The sequence below is a fragment of the Perca fluviatilis genome, chromosome 7, assembly GCF_010015445.1.
Source record: "Perca fluviatilis chromosome 7, GENO_Pfluv_1.0, whole genome shotgun sequence".
Lineage (NCBI taxonomy): Eukaryota > Metazoa > Chordata > Actinopteri > Perciformes > Percidae > Perca > Perca fluviatilis.
This window is the reverse complement of record NC_053118.1, coordinates 37,275,779-37,301,215: the sequence shown is the minus strand read 5'-3', so window position 1 is coordinate 37,301,215 and position 25,437 is coordinate 37,275,779. Positions and strand designations below refer to the sequence as shown.

Genomic DNA, 25,437 nt, shown 5'->3' with positions numbered 1-25,437 from the left:
TTAAATTTGGACTCATCAGACCAAACCAAAGATTTCCACTGGTCTAATGTCTATTCCTTGTGTTTCTTGGCCCAAACAAATCTCTTCTGCTTGTTGCCTCTCCTTAGCAGTGGTTTCCTAGCATCTACTTGACCATGAAGGCCTGATTCGCGCAGTCTCCTCTTAACAGTTGTTCTAGAGATGTGTCTGCTGCTAGAACTCTGTGTGGCATTCATCTGGTCTCTAATCTGAGCTGCTGTTAACTTGCGATTTCTGAGGCTGGTGACTCGGATGAACTTATCCTCAGCAGCAGAGGTGACTCTTGGTCTTCCTTTCCCGGGGTGTTCCTCATGTGAGCCAGTTTCGTTGTAGCGCTTGATGGTTTTTGCAACTGCACTTGGGGCACATTCCAAGTTTTTGCAATTTTCCGGACTGACTGACCTTCATTTGTTAAAATTAATGATGGCCACTCGTTTCTCTTTACTTAGCTGATTGGTTCTTGCCATAATATGAATTCTAACAGTTGTCCAATAGGGCTGTTGGCTGTGTATCAACCTGACTTCTGCACAATACAACTGATGGTCCCAACCCCATTAATAAGGGAAAAAATTCCACTAATTAACCCTGACAAGACACACCTGTGAAGTGAAAACAATTTCAGGTGACTACCTCATGAAGTTCGAATATAAGACATGTTTTCAGTTATTTCACACTTTTTTGTTAAGTACATAATTCCATATGTGTTCATTCATAGTTTTGATGCCTTCAGTGAGAATCTACAAGGTAAATAGTCATGAAAATAAAGAAAACGCATTGAATGAGAAGGTGTGTCCAAACTTTTGGCCTGTACTGTATACTAAGACAAAAGTTTACCTGTTCCAAATGGCCCACTCAAAGCCTACCATCATAGAAAGGGGTGAGACATGGCGAAGTTTACAAATGCAAATGGGTATTCACGGTGTTGGACCTGCTAGACATGAGAAAAGTAGTGGTGTTAAGCCTGAAAAAATAGAGTTTGGCACCATATTGTTTGTACATTCAGCTTTTGCTTGTCAAAACCTGAAAATATTTAAATTTGTATGCATCTTTTGGGGGTTGAAAGGTCAGGCTGAATTATTTGACCACTCCTCAACTATGACGAACTAGCTATAACTTTGAGAGGTGGCTGGGAGGAGTTAATACAGTCAAGTCAATATTGACTTGACTGTATTAAACTGTAACAGAATGTAATAATGTTTGTTTTTTCTTCTTCTTGCAGCTTTGGCTGAAAGGTTTGCAGATATTTTCTTCCTGGTGGACAGCGGCATAGCTCAACAACCGTTCACGTTATTTAAATCTGAACTTCTGAAATTGATCAATCAAATTAATGCCGGAGCATCCACCTACCGTGTCGGTGTGGCGCAGTACGGTCAAGATACCCAGGTTGAATTCCTTCTCAATGTTCATCAAACTAAACAGCAACTCATGACTGCTGTCAGAGGTTTCCGCCTGCGCCCACAACCCAACCAACCACGTAACCTGGGTAGGGCTCTGCAAGATGCCAACACTCGCTTTTTTACCAGTGAGGCGGGGGGTCGTGCACACCTAGGTGCCCGACAGTTCCTGGTCGTTGTGAGTGGAAGAGACTCAGATGATCTTGTGTCTAAGGAAGCTCAAAAGATCAAATCAGCAGGGGTTACTGTTGTTGGGATGAGTGCAGGTGCAAGTATGGATGCCTTACAACGTTTTGTCACTTCTGGGTACGCATTTGATTCTCCCAGAGTACTTATTTTGAAGGATTCCATTGTGACTGAGAAAAAGGACGACATTACTGAAGGTGAGAATCGTCATTCCTTTGGGCACTCAGCCACCTAACCAGTCGTTGTAATTCTTGTCATTAGTGTCTGGAAGTGGACATTGTACAGCTGCTTTACAGGCAGAGAGGAACAAATAAGAATGACTATCTGAGTTCATTTTTGGAGAAAAAAAAAGTAATTGAATGCTGTTATGAGAGTAGATAGAAAGTAGATTTTAAAGAAATCACCTTTAAATTATTTTATGCCATACTTTTAACCTTTTAGGATCGCAAATCACCAAACTATAAATAATTTCATCTTCAAATATATATTTGAATGTTTAAGTAGCTGATGGCTCAAGTTAACTTATTACACTCCTTTTCACAGATTGCAAAGGAGCCAATATTGCAGACATTGTGTTCATCGTTGATGAGTCGGGAAGCATTGGAGAAGAAAACTTTAAGCTGGTGCGCACTTTCCTGCACTCGATTGTGAGCAGCCTGGATGTAAGACCGAATAAAGTCAGAGTGGGCATCGTTACGTACAACGAGGAGTCCACACCACAGGTCTACCTCGACACGTTCAATAACAGGGAGGAAATCCTCCAGTTCATCAACATCCTGCCCTACAGAGGAGGTGGAACGAACACTGGAGCTGCCCTAAACTTCACTTGGGACAATATCTTCATTGAGGAAAAGGGCAGCAGGAAAAGTAAGAATGTCCAGCAGGTGGCGGTGGTGATCACCGACGGTGAATCCCAGGACAGCGTGCATGAAGCAGCAATCCGTCTCCGTCGGGCTGATGTCACCGTATACTCTGTAGGAATCAAAGATGCCAACATGGAAGAACTGAGGGACATGGCGTCTCACCCCACTGATAGGCATGTTTTTAATGTGAACAGTTTCACCGAGCTGAAGTCCCTGAAGCACAGCCTGCAGAAAGTCATTTGCGAAAACATCATTGACCAAGCTGTCAAAGTCAGTGCAAGGGAATCCGAGGCCAAAAAAGGTTTTAAGCATTGTTTTTTCGTAGTCTTCTTTCGTTTTGTGAATATTGACAAGTTCAATAGACACAAAATAATCAACATTTAAATATTGTATTAGTATTTATGTTGTAACCTGCATATTACAGGGCTTGACATTAACTTTTTGAGGCACATGTCCTTTGCACAAGTACATTTGCGTTTCACTTGTCCATGCTCAAAAGTAACTTGTCCAGGTAAAGATTTATCATTTTATAAAAAAAAAATTCTTTTGTTAATGCAGAATTCGAACAAACCGTTGAAAGCTTCCAAACACTATCAACATTAATAAAATTCAGTTAAAACAAACGAGTCCCAAGAATAGATTTCCCATTCAACAAGAAAAAAGGATCTGCAGACTCCATAATACAAAGTAATACGTTGCACGCCGGTGTGCAGAAGTTAATATATTGAGATTCTAAGTCAATGTTTTAAAGTTTGTCATTACTTTCAGATTCCTAGTCAATATTCTAAGTTACAAAGTCAATATATTGAGATACTAAGTCGATACTTTGAGATATTGAGTCAATATATTGAGATTGTAAGTCAATATTTTAAATGTTCTCATTGGTTTGAGATTCTTAGTCAATATTCTGAGTTACTAAGTCAATATATTGAGATACTGAACCAATATTTTGAGATATTAAGTCAATATATTGAGATTCTAAGTCAATATTTTAAATGTTCTCATTACTTTGAGATTCCTAGTTTATATTCTGAGATACTAAGTCAATATGTTGACAAGAGGTAGTGGTGACTTAAAATTGAACTTATACTATATCTAAAATAATTTTGTAGACATAGCAATGGATTTCGCCACTAAATGGTGTTAACTCAAAAATTTGTATACATATTTTCAAAAAGGAGCACAAAAAAACAACATTATAGAACAGCTTGTTTATTGCTAAGGCAAAATTAAATGAGTTATTAAAAATGTAACAACAATAACTTATAACAATAACTTATTTCACCAGTAAGTTTCTGTTAAACGAGAAAAACAACCACTGGATTGGAAAAGGGTATTTTACAACAACTTTGAATGCAGCACGAGGCTGGCGAGGCGAATTTCAAGTGAACGCAACATCTGTGTTGTTTTTCCGAAGACAACAGCAGCTGCACACTCATACGTTCCTCTACAGAGAAATACAGACAAACCTTTACACCGTTTAGCTGTCAGCATTTTAACCGTGGTTACTCCAGCTGCTAGCTAACGGTAGGCTAACGTTACCTGCTGCCAAGGGTAGTTTTTACTACCGTGACATGCGGCGATGTTTAGGTTGCCTCTAACGTCCGTTTTCGGAGCATCAGAGAGAAGCGCAGGCATTTCAGCGGCACCGAAATCCGCGTTGCAATTCGGTCCGATAGATAACGGTCGTTAAGGCACCGGTGCCGTCTTAGCACCGGGTCTCTTGTTTTCTGCTGGTTCGCCGTGCTTTAATGCTGCATTTCTTACAGAGAATGAGCTTAACAGCGGGCTGGGTCTAACGTTAGTGGCCCGCTGACTGGCTACCGCTGGGTCCGCTGCCCCAGATTGTGGGGGAAAAAATGTATCGTTTCAAATCGGTAACATAGACGTAATGAGTGGCACATAATGTGAAGTAACATGGCATTTTACTTTGTTTGAGTTTTAACTTGTCCAGTGGGGCAAGTAAATTTCTCTTCCACTTGCCCTACAAAAAATCCACTTGTCCCGGACAAGCGGACAAGACTTAATGTCGAGCCCTGTATTAAATCAATGTAAGAAGAGAGTTAGAGTATGGATGAGAATGGGATGGGTGGAACAAAAAGTAATTTTGACCCAACCTAAGTTTTTGTTCCCAGAATGACCAGTCAAAGCCAGACCATTTCCTATGTTTGAATATTAATTTCTAGCCCTCCTCTCTGTGACTATGTGAAAAGAACTAACTCATGCAGTTGCTTTTCCTCTCCAGCATGTGTAAAAAAGGATGAAGCAGACATCTTCTTCCTGATGGACGACTCGGGAAGCATTGGGAACCGAGACTTCGAAGACATGCAGAACTTCATCATCAAATTTTTTCAGACCTTCAATATTGGGCCAGATCATGTCCGCGTCGGGCTTGTGAAATATGCTGATGATCCAACTTTGCAATTTGACCTGACAGACTCCTCAAATGTTGATAACATGGAGACATACGTGAAGAATATTGCACATGAAGGAGGTGGGACAGAGACAGGAAAAGCCCTAAAATCCATGGGCCCACACTTTAGGAGAGCGATGCAAACTCGTGGTCACGAGGTTCCAGAGTACCTGATTGTCATCACAGATGGGGAATCCACTGATGATGTCAAGGCTCCAGCAGAAGAACTGAGGGGGCAGGGTGTCATCATCTTTGCCATCGGGGTGAAAGACTCAAACGAAGCTGAGCTACTAGATATTGCAGGCGACCCCAAGAGGACTATCCAGGTCAATAATTTTGATGCCTTGAAATCCATCAACAACGACATCATCACAGACATCTGTACTGAAGACGGTAAGTAAAGGTTAACTACACTGGACTTTAAAATACATATGGCCTTTCTCCATTACATGGTACCTGCTCGCCTTTTTGGGTTTTCCATTACGATAAAAAGTCCCTGGTACCTGCCAACAGGTACTTTATTTAGCACCACCTCTGTCGAGGTTCCGAGTGAGCTGAGGCGATACCAAAAGGTGACGTGAAAACCTGCAGACTACTGATTGGTCGGAGAGAATCGTCACTAATCACTGCGTCATCATTGCTAGTGGCCGACGGGGGTGTCCTGAACAAACCCGCCATTTTTAAATAGTTTAGCCAGCAGTGTTTTTTTTTTTTGCTGCCTCCAGCTTCTTTTGAAACTAAATGTGTTTTCTGGCAAACAGCCACATGCCGAGAATTACATTACATTACATGTCATTTAGCTGACGCTTTTATCCAAAGCGACTTACAATTAAGTGCGTTTAACTGTGAAGGTTCAAACTCTAGACAACAAGTAGTAAGTGAAAGCACATTAGCTTTAAATAAGCAAAGCTACAAAGAGACATATGAAAGTACAGGTTCAAGAATTTTATTTTATTTTATTTTTTTATCCGAGGTGTAGTCGGAAGAGATGTGTTTTTAGCCTTCGGCGGAAGATAGGCTTTCAGCCATCCTGATGTCGATGGGGAGCTCATTCCACCATTTGGGAGCCAGGACAGTGAACAGTCTGGATTTTGTTGAGTGATTAGTTCTAGTTAGTAAGTACTAGTGTCTTGAAGCGGATGCGGGCAGCAATTGGTAGCCAGTGAAGAGAGCGGAGGAGCGGTGTAGTGTGAGAGAACTTGGGGAGGTTAAAGACAAGTCGAGATGCTGCGTTCTGAATGAGCTGCAGGGGTCGGATGGCACATGCAGGCAGGCCAATCAGGAGGGAGTTACAGTAGTCTAGACGTGAGATGACTAGAGCCTGAACCAGAACCTGAGCCGCCTTCTGCGTTACAAGGGGACGTATCCTTCTCATGTTATGCAGCATGTATCTACACGATTGGGTGGTTGCAGCAATGTTAGCAGTGAAGGAGAGTTGGTCGTCAAGTGTCATACCCAGGTTTCTAGCAGTCTGGGTGGGAGAATCAAAAACAACACACCTTCTGTGTGTGTGTGTTGCGTTATGTCACGGCAGTTTCCTGTGGCGTAGTTATGACAATCAGCCACACTCACCTCACGCATGAGGCGGTACTAAATCTGCAATGGAAAAAGGAGAACGGGGCACCGCGGTTGCGCCAAGCCGAGTAGAGCTGGTACTAGCAGTGGGTAAGCGCCAGGAGTTAGCATAAGGAGAGGGAAGGGAGTTTTTCAGCAGAAAAAAATAATTGACAATGACATTTATAATATTACATAATACAAAAAAAAAACCTTGAAACAGCCTTACAACCTTAGTCAACAGTTTTTAAACAACAATTGCTTACGTTGAAACATTTACGACTCACCTCAATTCAAGCTGCTCTGGGCAAATTCATGTCCACTAATGATTTTTCATAAGCTATGCCATCCATTATAATCGTCCTTGACTAGAGAATTTAGGTGAATGTCGCCTTAGCTAGGTCCTTCAATTATTTGTGCACTAATTTGGGCTACCGGGGTCATTTTAGAAGTTTTCTTTTAAGCAAAGCCTTCCAAAGGTACCAATTTTAGTTTCAGTGTTTTCAATGTTGACTAAGAAGAACTAATCAGCTGCCTGCAATCTCAATGATACCCAACAACTGGGCCCTAAGGGAAGAAGAGGGGGAAAACAGGAACACCACGTTAACATTTCTGTGTTCTGTGTCCACAGTTTGCAGAGATATACAGGGCGACATATTTTTCTTAGCTGACGGTTCTGAGAGCATCTCTAAGGATGACTTCAAGAAAATGAAAGAATTCATGAAAGCTGTCATCAGCAAACCCGCCATCGAACAGAATAAGGTGCACGTCGGTCTCATGCAGTTCAGCTCTGACAACCAGCTGGAGTTTCCCCTCAGCCGCTACTACAGCAGAGAGGGAATTCTGAAAGCCATCGATGATATGGAGCAGCTGGACCAAGGCACGCTCACAGGAAAGGCCCTTACTGAGGTGTCGCAGTATTTCGATAAAACCAATGGAGGGCGTCCTGATGTCAGTCAGAGGCTGATCGTGCTAACAGACGGTGAGGCCAAAGACGAGGTCATAGGCCCCGCTGAGGCTCTGAGGAAAAAGGGAGTGGTAATCTACGCCATCGGAGTGGTGGACGCCAACACCACCCAGCTGGCTGATATCAGCGGCTCAACAGACAGGGTGTATTCTGAGAAAAACTTTGATGCGCTGAAGGACTTGGAGAGCAAGGTGGCTTTGGAGCTCTGTCGGAAAAGTAAGAGCAGTTTCCCCAAAAATACTTTAGAGTAACCAGTGTACTTGTTTGTAAAAGCATTGAGCCATTAGCTTAATCTCTCAAGTGTTCTTTAAATAAGCATGAACATAATTTTCAACAACATATGCATGTATGACACCCATTATCTCCATGATTTAAATATATCTTTATTATTAAGCTTGAACAGGTAAAATAGAAATGTGAAAAGGAGTTTTTGTGCTTTTACCAGTTAGCATTGAAGCTAATTGTTGATCAGCAACCCCTGTGTGAAGAAACTCAACTTTGATGATGATAGCAATCAAGTGTATTTCCTGAAATATTTAAACCATCTCTGAAGTTACTGACTTTATGCTCTTTCTTTTTTTTCTTTCAACCAGATTGTACAATAAATAATGCTGACATTATTTTCCTGGTGGACAGCTCTGAAAGCATAAATGAAATCCAGTATAGAAGCATGCGGATCTTTATGGAGTCAATAGTGAATCAATCCACAGTTGGCAAGGACATGACTCGTTTTGGACTCATTTCCTACTCAGATCTACCCCAGTCTCATTTTTCTTTGCATGACTATAACTCCAAACGAAAAGTTCTTTCAGCAATACCAAAGGAGAAGCCAAAAGAAGGAGGCACCAAGACGGGCGAGGCCTTGCAATTCTCGTTGGAGTACTTTAACGCTGCACATGGTGGCCGTAAAGCATTCAACGTACCTCAGATTCTCATGGTGATCACAGACGGGGCTGCCAACAACCCTGAAATCTTAAAGGAGCACTCTGATGCACTGCGAGCCAACGGGATTGTCGTCATCAGTGTCGGAGTGAAAGAAGCTAAACTTGATCAGCTGGAGACTATGGCTGGTGGCGACAAATCCAAAGTTTTCTTTGTGGACAATTTTGAGGCTCTAGAAACTCTGAACGAAAAATTGTCTTCTGCCCTCTGCAATTCCACAAAGCCAGGTAAGAGTAATGGCACACAGACTTGCAGGTTTTGCTCTTTACTTTATCAACACATTCTTACTCCCAGAACGTCAAAAACTGATGCTTGGTCAGGGGCCTTTGGCGTAGAAACTGAAGTGAGTAATCCCATCTGTGGTGATACTTGATGCTCTGGGTACCCCTTTTGCTGAACACACCTGATGGAGAAAATGATTGCATGCCAGATAATCTGTGGACCACAGGAGGCACATATAGTGCGTTCCATTTAAATCGGAAGTCAGAGCTGGGAATGACGTCACACAGGAGTGGAGCAGATTCCATTCATACAAGTCAGATTTCACTGTGGGGTTGCTCTTTCCAGGTTAGCCATTGTTAGCAATACCAGTTGATAACTCGGAAGCCAAAGCTTGGTATGATGTCACATCTGGGTTGAATGTGTTTCATTTACAAGTCGAATTTTCATTGCTCTAGCCAGGTTAGCCATTACGCATTTGGCTGTTTTTTTGTGCATACAAACTCTATACATTAGCAACATGTCCACAGATAAAAGTTGGACAGTACTGTGTGTACGACTGATTTAATGATACACAAAAAGACAGGTGCTATTAAATTGTATATTACTACAGCTTTCACTACTGTGAAAGCAGCCATGTTGGATTTCGAGGTCTGCTTTCTTGGCGTACTGTACTGTGAGGGGCTCTGACTTCCCAACTCGGAAATCTGAATAAACGGGGCATGTTTCCGACTTTGAAGTCAGAAAATCTGACTTCCGAGTACAAATGGAACGCACTTTCACATCACAACTACCAGTCTCTGAGGCTACATCTACACTACTACGTTTTGGTTTTTAAGCTGCGTTTTAGGCCCAAAAAGATGAAGAGTTTTAGCTCCAGTAGCAGAAATATTCTCTGCATGTACTAACTAACCCAAAAGGCATATCTCATGACCATTCACATGTACTGGGCATGCGCATACCGGTGTAAACAGGAAGCAGCATGTATACTCCACCTAAGTGGTGGTAGTTGCTTCTACTATGGAGGAAGAACAGCAATGATGAAAAATAAGACAAGAGTTTTACTTTTAATAAGTTTGGACCGACGATGAGGTAGAACTGTTACTAAAAGTAACACGTGATTACAAGGTGACGAAAGGCAGCATGAACTTCCATGATAACCTTCGACATCACTGTGACCTTTAATGTGACTATTATCGCCACTGTTCATCACACCCCCAACCGGCCCGTCAGACACCGCTTACCAAGAGTCTGGGTCTGCCGAGGTTTCTTCCTAAAAGGGAGTTTTTCCTTGCCACTGTCGCGATAGCCACTGCTAATGCTTGCTCTTGATGGAATTACTGTAATTGTTGGGGTTTTGGAAATTACAGAGTGTGGTCTAGACCTACTCTATCTGTAAAGTGTCTCGAGATAACTTTTGTTATGATTTGATACTATAAATAAAATTGAATTGAATTGAATTGAATTAGAAAACAGAGTGGGAGTCTGTCTGACGTTACTCTGCCGTTGAAAATCATGGATGTGGTAAAAAGTAAGAGCAGGGATTTATTATCTTGGAGCGATGGCGAGGTGGACCTGTTACCGGTTACTGAAACGTATGTAAGCTATCTAACCGATAAGACTGACTGATGTGCGTCCTCATTTCCAAAGGTCTCTGTTTGTGTCTGTCCAGACTACAAAGAAACCCTGGAGGTTTCAAATCAAAACAGTCGCAGCAGTGTTTCCAATTGTCTTTGTCTTAGGGGCTCGGACACGTAAATGTAAAAGATATTTGTTTTTAAACCCAAACGTTGAAGTGTAAATGGAGCCTGATATTTTGCATCTATTCATTATCAGTTTGGAGATACCGCTGTAAAATGGGGAGTTGAGTGTATTGTTTGCTATACAGTTATAATTCCAAGGCACACTTGTGTATTAGTAAAGTAGACAAATGCCTTTCTCTTTTTTTGCTTTGGCAGCTTGCAAGACTGGCGATATTGTCTTCCTATTTGATCGGTCTAGCAGCATCAACCGAAGCGAACACAATATCATGAAAAACTTCACGACAACATTAGTCGACAGCTTTGAAGTCGGTGAAAAGTTGGTGCATATTGGACTTTGCCAGTTCAGTGACCAGCCTAATGATGAGTTTTACCTCAACAAGTACTACAATAAGGAGGATTTGAACACACAAATCCTTAATGTGGATTACACAGGTGGAAACACCTACTTAGGGAGAGCATTGGATCACATTAAGGAGTACTTTGAGGAGTCGCGGGGCAGCCGTGACCAGGTCCCCAAAAATCTGGTGTTGATCACAGATGGTGATTCTCATGATGATGTGGAGGACGCAGCTGACATTCTCAGGGATCGGAACATTACGGCATTTGCCATCGGCGTTGGAGACGTCCACGACCTGCAGCTCCTGCAGATTGCTGGCACCCCAGAGAGGATGTTCACTGTGCGGAACTATGATGTTTTGCACTCTATCAAGCAAAGGGTGGTCGACGTCATGTGCGATGAACCCAAACCTCCCCCACCCCCACCGCCCACAGCATCCCCAAAACCCCCCACACCGCCGCCCCCGAAGACTGCACCATTGATATCGCCATAGGATTCGATATTTCTCGAAGGACTGGAGCTCCTGGTGAGGTGCTGGTCAGCGGCCACACCAAGCTCCAGAACTTCCTGCCACAGATCCTCAATTACGTTTCCTCATTAGAAGGCCTGTGCTGTGTCGGCCCCACACCCGTCAAGCCCAACATCGCCTTCCAAGTGGTAGATAGAGATGGGCGTACCTTGTACGACACAAACTTTGAGGGCTACAGCGCGGACGTGGTGAATAAAGTCCTTACCCTGCGGATGTCAGAACCTTCCTATTTCAACACTGCCATGCTAAACTCCTTCAAGCAGATGTTCAAGATCAAGTCCAAATCTCATGTGAAGGTGAGAGTGGCACAGCTGGCAAACCCAGAATATCAATGAAAGAGCCACGAAATCGCTATCGCCAAACTCACCAGACCCCATGTAAATGAACTGTGATTTTATCATCGTAAAACACACTTCATTTAAAGTCATCTGAAACTAAATAAAACTATCAAAAGCCGTCTTGGTTCATTTCTCCACTGTTCCAACAATCACCACTCTGGTTTGGTTGAAATAAACCCTTAATTCACCCATTTACATGTGGAGATATGCTGGCTCTATACACGCTAAAAGTCCTGATTATTTACATGGAGTCTGGTGGGTTTGATGATGGTGATTTCGGGGCTGTTTCTTGTTAAATAAAAAGGATCTTACTCTTTAACCAAAAAATCTATCTCTGTAGGGATCCTTTTCATAATGTTGTCAGACACTTACAATAATAATCTACAACGCAAACTGACGCGTTACATTTGTCCTATAAGGTGAAATTGCAGCCTTGTTCACAGCTGCCAGTTATAGCTTTTCGCAATACTGGACCAACTTCAAAGTTTTTTGTTCACATTAAAAATAGGGTCCAGATTGAAAAGAAATAAACCCCCAGAAAATTACCCATAGTTACACATATAACAAACACAAGAATGCTCATGCACATTTTAATTATCACATCCCATGAATAATTAAATTTTTCACTCTCTGGGGATACTTTTGGGGGAAGAAACGTACGAAAAATGTTTCTTTGGTTTACATAAATGAGGACAAAAAGCAGCACAGTTTTCTCCCCACTGTGAATCGCTAACATGTTTGGAATAATCTGCACAGCTGTCGGGAACGAGGGGATTCTCTCACATTAATACCAACCATAACAGTAGCCGGGTTGGCTCGGTGGGTGGAGCAGGCGCACATGTGCTGAGAGGCTTGTACCTCGACGCAGGGCTCCAGGGTTCAGGTTCGACCTGTAACGATTTCCTGCATGTCTTCCCCCTCTGTCCCCTATTTCACCTAGCTGTCCTGTCAATTAAAGGCGGGAAACCCCAAAAACAAAACAATAAAACAGCTATAACACAGTCTACTAATCTCTGATCTCGTCCATCAGGTGCTGGTGATCTTCTCAGATGGACTCGATGAAGACGTGATGAAACTGGAGCATGAATCAGAGCTGCTGCGAAAGTCTGGTAAAAACTGGGCGGTTGTTCTGTAAAATATGTAAGGGATATTTATCCCTTACATATTTTATTATGTAGAGCGAGGCGGTTGTTATAGCAAATCACCCTGTCGGAGTTGTTTGGTTTGCAAACGTTTTTCAATATGTACCCCTTTTGAATTGTTTCTTTAAGCCAAGTACCCCCTGACCAGCACTAATCAATTTTGGTAGAAAAAAAAAGTCTATATAAAGAGGAACAGTACAGTGCTGTCAGCGATAGATTTACTAAACAACAGCCTTGCACCTGAAAAAAACATTTAAATGCTGATGGAAAAAGGAGACAACAACTGTACAAAAGACAAAACCTTGGAAAAGATGGTAGAAAGAAGGAAGGAAGGAAGGAAGGCAAGAATAGGTCGAAAATAGCATCAAAAACTTCAAAAACATGATAAAACTTAGAAAAAAGCGAGAAACTTGAAAAAAGTAGAAGTAAGGAAAGAAGAATAGGTCCAAAGAAGGCGACACAAATGCCACATTTTTGGTACGAAAAAAAAAAATCTACATAGAGAAACAATGTTCTGGACAGCCCTGTAACTATTAAACATTTTGTTAAATATTCTCATTTGAGAAACACTGGTCTATATCATAGACCGTTAAAGCAATGGACACAGCGACGCCATAGACTCCCACGGAGACCAGTGAAGTCTTTTAGAAGCACTTTCCCGGTGCTGGCTGAGCATTGCTGAGCAGCCTCCAACTGAGCTTGAAGACGTAGATGTGACGTGAGCAACCTGTCTGAAAGTGTGAAGTCTTCTGGTAGCTGTGCCAAGAGAAATCTCAATCATTCCCAATCTTACAGAGACGGAGAGCATAGGTATATGTAAGGAGATAACATAGGCACAATACGCTAATTATTGCTAACTAAAATGCTAGTTAACATTAGTAATTAAACTTAAACAGCTAATGTGAGTCGAAACTGCCTGTGAGCTTCTCCTGTACTATACGGTAATTCCTCTACTATGCGACGATAGTAAGTCTCGTGGTTATGACCCAATCGTTAGCCTATTGTTATAAAAGCGTCTGCTACGGAGCCATAACGTGAGGTACAAGGTAATGGAGCCTTTTATACATTGTCGTGTTTCTTTAGAAATAAACAACGGACAAATAGAGTCTTTAAACGCTTCAGATGTAAAGTTATTCGCTGTCAAAGTGACGACAAAAATTAATGGCTGTCAATGCTAACGGCAGGTGATGGCTCGTTAGCCTATGAACCTCTCCACTGGAGGTACGCTTTCTGGATGCACGCTTACCCCCTTGGTCTATATTACATTACATCACATGTCATGTAGCTGACACTTTTATCCAAAGTGACTTACAATTTCTATATTTTGCATGCCTTTGGAGCAACTAGGGGTTAAGTATCTTGCTTAGGGACACATTGGTTGATGTATCACAGTGGGAATCGAACCCACGTCTCCCACACCAAAGGCACGTGTAAATTTTCACAGCTAGTTCAACTATCTGTCAATTGTTTTTTTGGACAATTTTTCTTACTTTTTGTTGGCTTTTTTTAAGGTCTTTTTGGAGTTTTGGTCTCTTTTTTTTGGGACAATTTTTATGTTTTTGTGCTTTTCAATACATGCATACATGTCCTGGGACCTCTCTAGATAGATTTTATTTTATGTTGTGGTACATGTCTTAAATTTCATGTCATTAAAAAATCTTCAATTTGACTTGGTGAAACCTGCAGACACCCTGCTCTAGGACAGTGAAAATACAATCAGCTGCTGTTTACTGTGTGCAGGGGTGAGCGCCCTGCTGACGGTGGCTCTGGAGGGGGTGCGTGACCCCGCCCAGCTGCAGATGGTGGAGTTTGGCCGAGGATTCGGCTACAAGCTTCCTCTCAGCATCGGCATGCAGAGCGTCGGCAGCACCATCCTCAAACAGATTGTAAGTCTGTGTTACAGCCAACCACATGTCAATCAGTCAATCAACATTTATTCATATCATTCTTCACAGGAACCAGCAGGTATCCAAAGTGCACAAACAGTAAAATCAGAGAAGAATGAAACAGACATACAGTATATACATTGTCTCTCTCTCTCTCTCTCTCTCTCTCTCTCTCTCTCTCTCTCTCTCTCTCTCGCTCTCTATTCGCTCTCACTTACTGCAGGACGCAGTATCAGATAGGGAGTGCTGCAACGTCATGTGCAAATGTTCGGGACATGAAGGCATCCCTGGCCTTTGGGGCCCCCTGGGGTCAAAGGTGACTGAAATACACACTTTTTAAACTTTAAACATGATGTCAGGAACGTTTGGGAAAACGTGTTAAAAGGCTAAAAAGAAGGCTGGTCTGAGCTGAGAGCTAGCAGACTCACACCAGGCCCGCTTCATTTAGTCTTTAATGTAAAGTTGTTTTATTGGAAGATGTCCACATATCCAGTGCAATTACAATATGTAAGATGCATAAACATTTCTATTTGTTCATAAATCAATGCTGACAGGCTTGATTTATTGCGATTTGAGCCAAATAAAATAAGTCAAATGAGAGTATTTTGTACAAGTGATTTCAGAATTAAAAAGTAGTTTTAAAGGTCCTCAGCCGAGCTTGAAGCTTGAACATATTTTAGTCGTACAGATTTATGGAATCATTGCATAATTGCTAGAGTTATACATATATATATATAGTCTAGCTATATAGGTAGAACTGTAGCTAACCTACAGTATATATACAGTTTATATACAGTATGTCTACTGTAGCCAACCTACAGTATATATACAGTTTATATACAGTATATCTACTGTAGCCAACCTCCCAGATGTTTTATTGCTCTATGAAAATAGTTTGTGTGTAGAAAGTAATCTTTATTTATCCTCGAGGACCCTGATTGTTTACAGACAGATGTAGAAAGTAAATAATTTTTTTTTGCCGTTTGTGTTTGTGTTTCTGCCCCTGATCTTGTTGAGTGTGTTTCTCTGAACAGGGTTCGCCTGGACAGACGGGCCAGCCGGGCTTCCCGGGAGACGAGGGAGCTCCTGTAAGTGCTTCTATATTCAGGCTATCTGCACAGAGTTTACTCGGCATTTCATACCAATTTTGGTCAGGGTGGGATGACACTAGGAAGAAGAGAAGGGGTGAAAAAATGCAGCTGGAATCATCTTTAGATGGTCTGAAATATAATATGTGGAAGTAAATTTGTTCCTATTTAAAAGTCTAGGTTTTATTTGGTTCCAACACATTCTCACTCCCATCGCTTAAAATATGGACGCTTGGTCAGGTGCCTTTGGTGTTGTTATTGACGCTAAAAGTCTCCTTTAGCGTCATATCTAAACCTGCTTCATCTAAACGCGCTGGGGACTATTGACGTCACTTTTGACGCACTTAGGTTAAGGTTGTGGGTGGGCTTAGAAAAGGTACGTTTACATGACACGCTGGACAACAATCGGACGGTTGGGTTTAGGAAAATAAGAACGGGACAGTTGGGTTTAGGAAAAGAAGAACGGGACAGTTGGGTTTAGGAAAAGAAGAACGGGACAGTTGGGTTTAGGAAAAGAAGAACGGGACAGTTGGGTTTAGGAAAAGAAGAACGGGACAGTTGGGTTTAGGAAAAGAAGAACGGGACAGTTGGGTTTAGATAAAGAAGAACAGGACAGTTGGGTTTAGGAAAAGAAGAACGGGACAGTTGGGTTTAGGAAAAGAAGAAAGCGACGGTTGGGTTTAGGAAAAGGAGAACGGGACAGTTGGGTTTTCCCAACACACTTTTTCCCGACGTTTTCAAGAAGGAATGAAAGAGGGAGGCTGTGTTCACAAGTCCTCCACCGCTGGAACACTTTGGGAAAATCCTATTTTGCATGGCTACATGTAAACAGGAATATTAGTGGAATATTCTCTTCATTAGCCATTGTAAACAGCTTAGGGGGATTTTCAGTATAAGAGCAAAATCTTGAATATTATGTGCATGGAAACATGTTAGCTGCACCTGTTGGTAGCTTCTGGACTGTAGTGTAAACTGCTGTGTCCCTGCTCGCTGTCTGTGTTTCTGCTGTCACTGCTCGTTGTGTTTTTTGTTTCCGCTGTGTCACTCCTCGCTGTATTTGTGTTTCTGCTGTCACTCCTCGCTGTATTTGTGTTTCCGTTGTCACTCCTCGCTGTATTTGTGTTTCTGCTGTCACTCCTCGCTGTATTTGTGTTTCTGCTGTCACTCCTCGCTGTATTTGTGTTTCTGCTGTCACTCCTCGCTGTATTTGTGTTTCTGTTGTCACTCCTCGCTGTATTTGTGTTTCTGCTGTCACTCCTCGCTGTATTTGTGTTTCTGCTGTCACTCCTCGCTGTATTTGTGTTTCTGCTGTACCCGCGCGTATTTGTGTTTCTGCTGTCACCCCCGCTGTATTTGTGTTTCTGTTGTCACTCCTCGCTGTATTTGTGTTTCTGCTGTCACTCCTCGCTGTATTTGTGTTTCTGCTGTCACTCCTCGCTGTATTTGTGTTTCCGCTGTCACTCCTCGCTGTATTTGTGTTTCCGTTGTCACTCCTCGCTGTATTTGTGTTTCCGCTGTCACTCCTCGCTGTATTTGTGTTTCTGCTGTCACTCCTCGCTGTATTTGTGTTTCCGCTGTCACTCCTCGCTGTATTTGTGTTTCTGCTGTCACTCCTCGCTGTATTTGTGTTTCCGCTGTCACTCCTCGCTGTATTTGTGTTTCCGCTGTCACTCCTCGCTGTATTTGTGTTTCTGCTGTCACTCCTCGCTGTATTTGTGTTTCCGCTGTCACTCCTCGCTATTTGTATTTGTGTTTCCGTTGTCACTCCTCGCTGTATTTGTATTTGTGTTTCCGCTGTGTCACTCCTCGCTGTATTTGTGTTTCCGCTGTGTCACTCCTCGCTGTATTTGTGTTTCCGCTGTCACTCCTCGCTGTATTTGTGTTTCTGCTGTCACTCCTCGCTGTATTTGTGTTTCTGTCACTCCTCGCTGTATTTGTGTTTCTGCTGTCACTCCTCGCTGTATTTGTGTTTCTGCTGTCACTCCTCGCTGTATTTGTGTTTCCGTTGTCACTCCTCGCTGTATTTGTGTTTCCGTTGTCACTCCTTGCTGTATTTGTGTTTCTGCTGTCACTCCTCGCTGTATTTGTGTTTCCGCTGTCACTCCTCGCTGTATTTGTGTTTCCGCTGTGTCACTCCTCGCTGTATTTGTGTTTCCGTTGTCACTCCTCGCTGTATTTGTGTTCTGTTCACTCTCCGCTGTATTTGTGTTTCCCCTGTCACTCCTCCCTGTGTTTGTGTTTCCGCTGTCACTCCTCGCTGTATTTGTGTTTCCGTTGTCACTCCTCGCTGTATTTGTGTTTCTGCTGTCACTCCTCGCTGTATTTGTGTTTCCGTTGTCACTCCTCGCTGTGTTTGTGTTTCCGTTGTCACTCCTCGCTGTATTTGTGTTTCCGCTGTCACTCCTTGCTGTGTTTGTGTTTCCGCTGTCACTCCTTGCTGTGTTTGTGTTTCCGCTGTCACTCCTTGCTGTGTTTGTGTTTCCGCTGTGTCACTGCTCGCTGTGTTTGTGTGTCGCAGGGTGAGCGAGGGGCGCCTGGACCCGTCGGACCACAGGGCATCGAGGGCTGTCCCGGAACCAGAGGACAAAAGGTTTTTATATCATTTTAATCAAGGGGGAGTCAAAGTTAGCACCATAAACCAGCCAAATGCTGCTAAAAATATGTAAGTGGCAGGTAGAATCGTTTCACTCACCTGCCCAAAAAATCTATTGAGTGGCTGGTGACCAGACACGGGGCTGGAGACCAGACACGTGGCTTATTAAAATTATTAACATTATAAAAATATGTGTTTTGGCTACAAAACATCCTCCAAAAGAATCGAATCGGGACTAAATCTTATCGTTCCAGACCAAAAAGGAAGTTTCCTGTGACACATGGCTTAACAATGTTGATAATTATTCTGAGGATGTGTTTTTGTGTCCTGTCAGATGTTGTCCATGTGTTTAAATCCTGTTGTTTGTGTCTGCAGGGCTACAGAGGAGTCTCGGGCAACAGGGTGAGTGACTCTGCAGGAATGTAAAGTCTTTCAGGCCAAGAAGTGAACCTTTTTGGACAAAGATAAATATTTTAGTTTGGAGATAAATAGTTTAGTTTGGTTAATTTGGTCTTATTAACGGAGGGAAGCAGAGATATGTTTTTGAAGAGGCAGCAGTCGTGATAAGTAGTATTTTATGGGCATTTATTGTGTGATTTTTATTGTGTGGGTTTTGCATTTTAAGGTGTGGATCTATTGGTGAGATTTTGTTCTCTACTGTCTTTTATTTAAAGTGCTCATCTTATGCTCATTCTCAGGTATATCACAATAGGTTGACATGGTTTAATTTTCAAAAAACACATTATTTTTTTTGCAAGTTTTCACGTTTTTCATGCCTTTTCTGACATTTGTCGCCTTTTGACGTTGAGTTTTTTTTTCGAAATGTTTTTGTCTTTTTTTCGAGTATTTTTTCCGAGGTTTTTGACGCTTTTTTGCCCAACGTTTTTGTCTTTTTTTTCGAGTTTTTCCCCCCCAAAACTTTTTGGGATGTTGAACCCCGGATGTTGAACCCAAAGTTACGCCCTTGCTTGTCCCTATAAAAATGTACATGAAAAACAAAGATGTGACGGTTGATTCTTGCTGCAGGGGGAGAACGGAGAAAACGGACTGGACGGAATCGACGGAGAGCAGGTACGGATGAATGCCGATGCTGTTCATTTCTCCCGAATTTCAGATCACATTGCTGCTATCAGGGCTTAACCTAACTTTGTGGAAGATTTAGGTTTGCGTATTTGGCGGGGGATTCAGGCCTCCTTCCTCAATAAACTGTTACATTTTTCAATATAAAAAGCAATTCACAGGTAAAGTGATGCTACACTCTGTTACAGGCAGTCTGCAGTAGAAGGCCTGCATGGAGTCTATGGGTGCAGAATTATCCAGATTCTCGCATATATTGCACAAATTAGTGTTAACACATCTCCACTCAAAATATTCTGCAGATTTTCATTCTGGATCACCGCTGAATCCGTGTGGGTCGGGTTATAAGATACAGTATAGTTCATAGAATTGCTGTCAAACGATTAAAATATTTAATCGGGATTAATCACATTAATGTCATAGTTAACTTGCAATTAATCGCATATTTTTTATCTATTCTAAATGTCCCTTGATTTCTTTTTGTCCCATTATTTTTTTTCTCATTTTAATGCTCTTATCAACATAGAGAAGTGGATCGGCTCGCTTTGTGTTTTTGTCGCCTGGCTTTGACGAGGGGGCTGAGAATTGGCATCAGCTGTGTGCTCGGCCATCAGCTGTGTGCTCGGCCATCAGCTGTGTGCTCGGCCATCAGCTGTGTGCTCGGCCATCAGGTGGTATTTCAGATCGGATGTGCTGCGATGATAGCTCAGTTCACGACGACAAAACACACACATCACTTTGGTCTTGTCAATGTAACCATTTGGCAACTTTTTTAAAGTAAACTTTCCATTCAGAATCTTATTGGCATCCATTTTGGCGTCTCACGCTCGCCATCCACTCAAAACGTACCGTTAGCCTGCTACTCTTTGGCCGGCTCGCGAGCCCAAACCAGTGTGTGCTTCGTGCTTTTTGTTGTGTTTCCGGTCTAGCTAGATCCGGTGTGGTGTTGTAGTTTTTCTAACGTTACTAGTTGTTGCAACAGCATGTGAAAAAAAAAACTACAAAGTTTGCTAGGCCAAAAAGAACGTTAATTAAAAAATTGACGGCGTTAAAATGGGTTTGCATTAACGCCGTTAATAACGCGTTTAACTGACAGCACTAGTTCATATATGATATGATATTTAATTTACGTGTCATCCCATCCCACACATGACATGGCTTCCGGTCCAATGTCCACACACACACACACAACATACTCTACACACAAACAATACAGAATAGTCCAACTAGAACTAAACATTTAATACATAAAACAAAACTACTGACACACAAAATAATAAATAATAGGGAATGTCACTTCCAGAGAAGCATCGATACAAAGCAGTCCTCCTTTTAGTCCACACAAGTTGCATTGTAATAATAACAGAGTATAGTATATTGCAGTATATGAAATGTATTGTTGGTTGTGTGTCTTCAGGGACTGACGGGAACAGATGGAGCTAAAGGACCGAGAGGAGACCCAGGAAACCCAGTAAAAACTAATATATTTATGTAGATTTCCCTGCATGGAGGTACTTTGTGTTTGAGCTGCGGAGGGATTATTGTTTTTATATTTATCAAAGATTTGATCTGGATTGAGTGTGATGAAGAGAAGAGAATGCGTTGATTAGAGCTGCAACGATAAGTCCAGCCAATAACTATTCTGATCATCGTTAAAAGACATTTTTAATGCAAGAAATGGCACAGCCTCTTAAATATGGAGATTGTCCTGCTCTTTTCATTTTTATATCATATTAAGGTGAATATATTTAAGTTTTGTACAAAACTAGGCATTTACAGACAACTAGACATCAGTTTGGACATTTCAACGATTAATCAAGAAAATAATCTGCAGATTAATCGTTGAGTTGCAGCCCTAATAATCATAGACAATAATTCAAATAAAATATATACTATACTGGCAGAACATTGTATTATTAATTATTACACTTGTTTCTGTGTTATTGCAAATATTGTAGTTGTTTTGTCGACATAAGAATTGTTAATGTCTCGTCCTCACTGATTGGCTGGGAGGCGTTGACCTCTGACCCCCGGCTGGATGATTGACAGGTTCATGTGTCGTCCTCAGGGTATCCCGGGTATCAGAGGGGAGGGGGGGCTGAAAGGAGAGCGAGGACTCAGAGGAGATCCGGTGAGTCCCAAATTTCCTCTCTCTCTCTCTCTCTCTCTCTCTCTCTCTCTCTCTCTCTCTCTCTGTCTCTCTCTTTCTCTCTTTGTCTGTGTCTGTCTCTGTCTCTCTCCCTCTGTCTGTCTCTGTCTCTCTCTCTCTCTCTCTCTGTCTCTCGCTGTCTCTATCTATCTGTCTGTCTCTCTCCCTCTGTCTGTCTGTCTGTCTCTCTCTCTCTCTCTTTCTCTCTCTCTCTCTCTCTCTCTCTCTCTCTCTCTCTCTCTCTCTCTCTCTCTCTGTCAGGGGGAAACCCAAAACGTAGCAATGTAAATGTAGCCCTAGTCTGCACGTATGGATGTTGCTGTGAAAAGAACATTCACTCTCAATGTTTACAGTAGAAAAACAGAAGGGTTTAATGGGCTCATAACACCCCCACACACATCCGACATATCATATTAACAAACACTTACAACTAAAAGCAAAGTCCAGCGGGGCTCAGCCACGTTTTTGCCACTTTTGTTTTAAAAGGTTTCTGTTGCTTATTTTGGACTCAGCTGTAACTTCTTGAGAAAATTCTCCAACAGATACACAACCAGCTTCCAGTTTTTGGCAGAGCTCTGCATCTCCTTCTCACACAGACACTTTTGTTTCTCAGCTCGTCCTCTGAGTCTCTTTAGACTTTCCATCCATTGTCTTTGCAGTCACATCCTGTTTACAGAAGGCCCTTCTGAAATGGCTTAATGTCATTAGAATGAAATCTAGGATCAACTCTGTGTTCTGCTAGAAAGCCCCACAGCCAATCACAGCTGGGAGCTCCATTTTAGGAAGCGGTGCAGAATTTATCTTCACAAACCGAGTTCAGACTGTGTGTCTTTGTGTGTGGTCGGACAGGGGGAACCGGGGGCTGATAACACCGCCAGAGGACCCAAAGGAGAGCGCGGCTACCCAGGTTTACCGGTGAGAATCAAACACACTGCCTCTGTGCTGATGGCATCAAGTCAACTACAAGTCCCACAAAGCATTTCTGCAACAACCATCCAATCAGAGACATGAGTTGTGATCCTGTAATGATCGGACACACATATATATATATATATATATATATATATATATATATATATATATATAGGTAAAGTATTTTTAATTTAAAGTCATTAGTAATATATCAGTAAGATGCTGAAAATGTTTGTACAAATGTATAATAATCATATTGAATCAAATGTTACACTGCAGAAAGTCTGCATCTTAACTTTTAACCTGTCATGAGTCAATATGAATCATATTTAGTTAAAGGAAATGTTTTCATTTTAAATCACAATGTGTTCAAATCCACAGGGTTCCCCTGGACGGGACGGGGATTCAGGTGATAAAGGAGACCCTGGAAACACGGTGAGATTAGCGAATGTTTGGTGATGGTGATTTCGGGGCTGTTTCATGTTGAACAAAAGGTCCACTAAAAGTTCTGTTTTGCCGCTGCTACGGACTCAGATTATTATTCTAAGTGTCTGACAACATTATGAAAGGATCTCTACAGAGATAGAGCTTTTAGTTAAAGAGTAAGATCCTTTTAGTTTAACATGAAACAGCCCCGAAATCACCATCACCAAACTCCACCAGACTCCATGTAAATAATCAGGACTTTTTTTTTGTGTGTGTGTGTTTTTTAAATCTTCTTATTTTTTATTATCTATATTTATTTAGTTATTTACTGCTGCTGCACGTAATTTTTGTTGTGTTCATATAATGACAATAAAGTATCTTTAATATTGAATTTCAAAGATTGTTGTTCAAATTAAGTCACTGAAGTTACCCTTTAATGTTGTCACGGTGAATAATATCTTTAAATGTTTTCTGCTCCGCAGGGTCCAGATGGAAGAAGAGGCTCCGGGGGAGGGAAGGTAGGAGAGGAAGTCAAAAACCACTCGGTTCTGTGGGCAATGTTCAACCATAGACAGTTAAAGAAATGGACCAGTAGACCCCGTGTCTCTGGACGAGACCGGTGAAGGATATCAGAAGTCTCTTTCCCGGTGCTGGCTGAGCGTTACTGAGCAGCCTCCAGCTGAGCTTGAAGACGTAGATGTGACGTAGGGCTGTGCAATTAATTGAATTTAGATTTCAATTTCGATTTTGGCTCCCAACGATCACCAAAATAGTATAATCGAGAAAAAACGATTATTTTGCCATGTTCTGGCAAAGGTACAACACAAGGTAATGGAGCCTTTTATACATTGTCGTGTTTCTTTAGAAATAAACAATAGAAAAGATGTAAAGTTATTCGCTGTCAAAGTGACATCAAAATGAATGGGAGTCAATGGAATGCTAGCAGAAGGTGAGTGCTTGTTAGCATCATGGCGCCACAGGAGCAACGCGTTGTGGAGAGAGGCTTACCCCCTTTGGTTCAACACTAAGGTTTTTTTTTTCTCTTGTCCGGTCGGGCAAGTAAAAACAAAATTCTACTTGCCCAAAGTAAACTTTTACTGGCCCCCTATACACTTTTTTTTTTTTCTCGAGGAAAAAAATAGAAAAAACTTGTCAAATAAGAAAAAACATCAACAAAGCGGAAAAAAACCCATTAAAAAAAAGTCAAAAGCGTCAATAATGGTCTGTGTAGTTTACCTGGTGGATTCCGACCTGCGGCCCTTTGCTGCAAGTCATTCTCCCCTTTCTCTCCCCCTTTCCTGTCTTCAGTTGTCCCGTCTAATAAAGGCCTAAAATGCCCAAAACATGAAGCCCAGACGGGGCAGGTAAATATAACAATCATGTATTATATGTTATATTTACTTGCCCGCTGTAGCGTTTTACTTTCCCGGGGCCAAAGGGAAACCTTTGTTGTTGAACCCTGTGTAGACAACGGTTTGTGTGTCCGCTCCACGCTGAAATACTCTTTTTAAACCGTGTTTGTGTTTGCAGGGTGAACCGGGAACAAAGGGAGAGCCAGGACTTCCAGGCAGCCCAGGAGCCGCTGGTCCACAGGTGAGTGACGAGCATGAAGCCAGATCAACAAGAGGGCGCGTTCAGTGCCGACAAAACGTTGCAACGCGTTCTTCTTATAACTGAAACGGGGGTGCGTTGAACCCCCTGCTGTGTGCTTAAAGTGATGGTTCGGAGTAATTCACCCTAGGGTCCTTTGCACCATGACCTCGAGCCAAACACCCCCCCAGAAGCTTTTTTCACCTGGGTCTAACATTGGGAGAGTTAGCGTAGAGTAGCGTTAGCCGCTGAATAGCTTAGCGCAGGGGCTAATGGACCCACGTTTGTATCTCTTAAATGACCCACTAATAATGCCGGAAATGATACCCAAAGGTCTACCTTGGTACATATAGGTTGTACGTACTCATAAAACCATGGATTGGAAAGTTTGTAAAGTACACCAGAAGTTTATGAACACTGCCTTTCTCTCTTCTGCTCTCTGCTGCTGCTGCTGCGCTACCTGCAGTTAGACTCACAGCAGCAACAACAGCAGCAACAGCAGAGAGCGAAGCCAGCAGGCAAGTGTTATTTACAAAACTTCTGGTGTGCGCTAAACTTTCAATCCATCGTTTGATACATAACCTAATAAGTACGAGTGTACCTGTATCATTCAGGCGTATTAGTCATTTAAAGATGGCCGATGGTCCTGTCAGCTAAACTATTAATATGCAATGACTTGCGAACATATTACTCAAAGGAGTCATAGAGGTAAATTACTCGAACCATCACTAAACTCTGCCTTTTATTACCACGAGTTTACTACAAACACGTCTCTGCTGATTGGGCATCACCTGTGACCAAAGAAAAAAAAACTGGGCTTTTTTAGAAGTTTTTGTTGCGATTTCAGTGTTCTTGTCACTTTTTCCAACATTTTTGCCACTTTTTTTTAAAGGTTTCTGTTGCTTATTTTGGATTTTATTTTGAGAAAATTGGCCAACAGATACACAACCAGCTTCCAGTTTTTGGCAGAGCTCTGCATCTCCTTCTCACACAGACACTTTTGTTTCTCAGCTCGTCCTCTGAGTCTCTTTAGACTTTCCATCCATTGTCT

General features: G+C 42.1%; 1 protein-coding gene across 1 annotated transcript in view; it reads left to right on the top strand.

The window, feature by feature from the left end:
• The window catches only part of LOC120562575 (collagen alpha-6(VI) chain-like), a 66,244-nt gene that overhangs the window by 14,389 nt on the left and 26,418 nt on the right, over positions 1 to 25,437 (top strand). The window contains 20 exon segments of the mRNA XM_039806351.1: positions 1,238 to 1,795; positions 2,142 to 2,762; positions 4,707 to 5,267; positions 7,060 to 7,611; positions 7,989 to 8,564; positions 10,515 to 11,120; positions 11,123 to 11,481; positions 12,554 to 12,632; positions 14,406 to 14,551; positions 14,775 to 14,867; positions 15,586 to 15,639; positions 18,158 to 18,229; positions 18,608 to 18,634; positions 19,259 to 19,303; positions 20,727 to 20,780; positions 21,378 to 21,440; positions 22,308 to 22,373; positions 22,752 to 22,805; positions 23,279 to 23,314; positions 24,327 to 24,389. Of these exon segments, the coding sequence (XP_039662285.1) occupies positions 1,238 to 1,795; positions 2,142 to 2,762; positions 4,707 to 5,267; positions 7,060 to 7,611; positions 7,989 to 8,564; positions 10,515 to 11,120; positions 11,123 to 11,481; positions 12,554 to 12,632; positions 14,406 to 14,551; positions 14,775 to 14,867; positions 15,586 to 15,639; positions 18,158 to 18,229; positions 18,608 to 18,634; positions 19,259 to 19,303; positions 20,727 to 20,780; positions 21,378 to 21,440; positions 22,308 to 22,373; positions 22,752 to 22,805; positions 23,279 to 23,314; positions 24,327 to 24,389 (4,685 nt within the window).